This window comes from Sinocyclocheilus anshuiensis, unplaced genomic scaffold (genome assembly GCF_001515605.1).
Source record: "Sinocyclocheilus anshuiensis isolate Anshui unplaced genomic scaffold, SAMN03320099.WGS_v1.1 scaffold1629, whole genome shotgun sequence".
In the NCBI taxonomy this organism is placed as follows: domain Eukaryota; kingdom Metazoa; phylum Chordata; class Actinopteri; order Cypriniformes; family Cyprinidae; genus Sinocyclocheilus; species Sinocyclocheilus anshuiensis.
In genome coordinates this window covers 32,316-35,259 of record NW_015540936.1, presented here as the reverse complement: position 1 = coordinate 35,259, position 2,944 = coordinate 32,316, and the positions used below count along the sequence as shown (strand labels likewise).

Below are 2,944 nucleotides of genomic sequence, written 5' to 3'. Positions count from 1 at the left end.
GCGTAGCTCTAGGAGCAGACAGACATGCTCTAGGATCAGACAGACATGCTGTAGATCAGACAGACACACTTTAGGATCAGACAGACATGCTGTAGATCAGACAGACATGCTCTAGGATCAGACAGACACGCTCTAGGATCAGACAGAAACGCTCTAGATCAGATAGACGCGCTCTAGGATCAGACAGACACACTCTAGGATCAGACAGAAACGCTCTAGATCAGATAGACGCTCTAGGATCAGACAGACACGCTCTAGATCAGACAGACACGCTGTAGATCAGACAGACACACTTTAGGATCAGACAGACATGCTGTAGATCAGACAGACGCGCTCTAGGATCAGACAGACACGCTCTAGGATCAGACAGACACGCTCTAGATCAGATAGACGACCAGACAGCAGACAGACACGCTCTAGGATCAGACAGACATGCTCTAAATCAGACAGACATGCTGTAGAGACACGCTCTACGCTCTAGGATCAGACACACGTTGCTCTAGGATCAGACAGACATGCTCTAGGATCAGACAGACATGCTGTAGATCAGACAGACACACTTTAGGATCAGACAGACATGCTGTAGATCAGACAGACACACTTTAGGATCAGACAGAAATGCTGTAGATCAGACAGACACACTTTAGGATCAGACAGAAATGCTGTAGATCAGACAGACATGCTCTAGATCAGACAGACAACAGCCTGTAGATCAGACAGACACACTTTAGGATCAGACAGACATGCTGTAGATCAGACAGACATGCTCTAGGATCAGACAGACACGCTGTAGATCAGACAGACATGCTCTAGATCAGACAGACACGCTGTAGATCAGACAGACATGCTGTAGACCAGACAGACACGCTCTAGGATCAGACAGACATGCTGTAGACCAGACAGACACGCTGTAGATCAGACAGACATGCTGTGGTCTGTCTGCGTGTGTAAACTCTGCCGCCCTCTATTCTTCTGCTAAAGCTCTTTATCCTCGCTCCTCTCACTCTCTCCTTTCATTTGTAATATTCATGCTCCAGCTGATCTCTTTATTCTTCAGCAGAGCTTTTATTCTGTCTGCAGGTGTGTGCGTGAGTAGCGCAGGTGGCTTATGGGAAGGCTGGCCGAGGTGTTGGGTTACGCTTTAGACGTTCCTGCTTAATTGCACACATGAGACGACAAACATTGCAGAACACACACAATAAAACCTGAGAGCGCATGTGAGGGCATCACTGACACGCTCAAGCAGTCTACATAAACGGCACGTCTTCTCACACGTCAAACTAAACTAAACTAAACTATAATCTATAAATCTTATCTAGAAGAACCTGAGCTTGTGTCTATTCAAACCTTATAATCTTACCAAAAATATTGAGGGTGATGTTGTGGTTACTGCACACTTTTCCAGCAGCATTTTGAGCACAGCAGGAGTATATCCCAGAATCCCCTGTGCTGAGGTTGGTCAGCGTCAGGATCCGGTCCTTTCTGTCCAGCTGAGCTCCATCTTTGAACCATTTACTGCTCGGCCTGCACAGGTCAGAAACATCTTTTCACACAGAATCAGCGACAGTCAGTAGACTATGATCAGAAACACATCTGTAACCTACGGAAGACAATTTCTGTTACAGAATAAAAAAATACATTACCTTTTTACATTTTTTTCTATTTTTATTTTGTGGTGGAAACATGGCTTCCATTTGAACCTACATCATTCACTGTTCATATATTGCAGGAGTTCTGTGTGAGGATCAGACTCATGTTTCACTGTCCAATCAGATGCTGGACTCACCGTGGATGTCCATCAATGTGACACTGCAGCACGATTCGCTCAGCCTCCTCTAGCTCCGCCTCTGAGGCGGGTTCTTTCATTGTAATTGGCCCCCTCTCCAGCCCTGAGGACACACAACAACATCCACAACCATGACTAGAATAAAAAATAAAAACTCTCTATATCCAATATTTCTCTATTTTCTTCAACAACAAAAAAAAAAAGAGAAGAAAAAAAAATCCAGAAATAAATCTGTTCAGTAATCACAATTATAATGTTGAGCAAAATAATTGTGATTATCAGTTTAACCATTATGCAGCATGACTAAAATATGACTTTAAAATGTTCTCCTGACTAAAACTAGACTAAAGCTCCTAGACTTTTAGTCAACTAAAACTTGATTTAACAAAAACAGGACAGGTTGACTAAGTATGACACAAACTAAAAAGGGTATTAGACTAAAGGTCTAAGACGAAATAAAAAAAAAACAGCTGACAAAATGACACAATTTGAAACACAAACCATCCAAATAAATGTAAATGTAAGTGAATGTTATGACTGGTTTGTGTTCAGTGTTGTGTTCAGTTGAGATCTGTCCAGATGTTTTCTGAGAGCTGTTAGGGTCAGATCCAGAGATCTACATGTTTTAATGGTCTCTCTGTTCGTGTGTTTGATTATTTTGCCCAGCTAATGCTCATAAATGTGGTGGATGATTGTAAAAGTCATGTGTCTGAAACAGATGAATATAGTGCCACATGATGATAGCATGAGCAAGCAAGAGAGAGAGAGAGAGAGAGAGAGAGAGAGAGAGAGAAATCTCTCCAAATACAGATGAAGTAACCATGATTTAGAAATAGAGAGAGGAAGACATAGACAAACATGGACAGAGCAAGAGCAGAGGATCTGTAGACACTGTGATCTACAGCAAATAGAGGACGAGAAACACTTTCTGCTGATCTGTCCTAAATATCACAATGTGAGGGGAACATTTCTCCCCAGATTTGAAGCATGACATCTAAAGAGCCCCCAGATTTTTAAAAATCATCCATCATGTAATTAAAGGGGACATATGATGCGATTTCAAGTTTTCCTTTCTCTTTGGAGTGTTACAAGCTCTTGGTGCATAAAGAAGATCTGTAAAGTTGCAAAGACTAAAGTCTCAAATCCAAAGAGATATTG

The 2,944-nt window shown here is 42.1% G+C and overlaps 1 protein-coding gene across 1 annotated transcript in view; it reads right to left on the bottom strand.

The window, feature by feature from the left end:
* The window catches only part of LOC107689575 (inactive tyrosine-protein kinase 7-like), a 67,424-nt gene that overhangs the window by 32,171 nt on the left and 32,309 nt on the right, over nt 1–2,944 (bottom strand). The window contains exons 3-4 of the mRNA XM_016487596.1: nt 1,787–1,889; nt 1,361–1,524 (exon numbers count right to left, since the gene is read on the bottom strand). Coding sequence (XP_016343082.1) covers nt 1,361–1,524; nt 1,787–1,889 — 267 coding nt within the window. The remainder of the gene's footprint in view (nt 1–1,360; nt 1,525–1,786; nt 1,890–2,944) is intronic.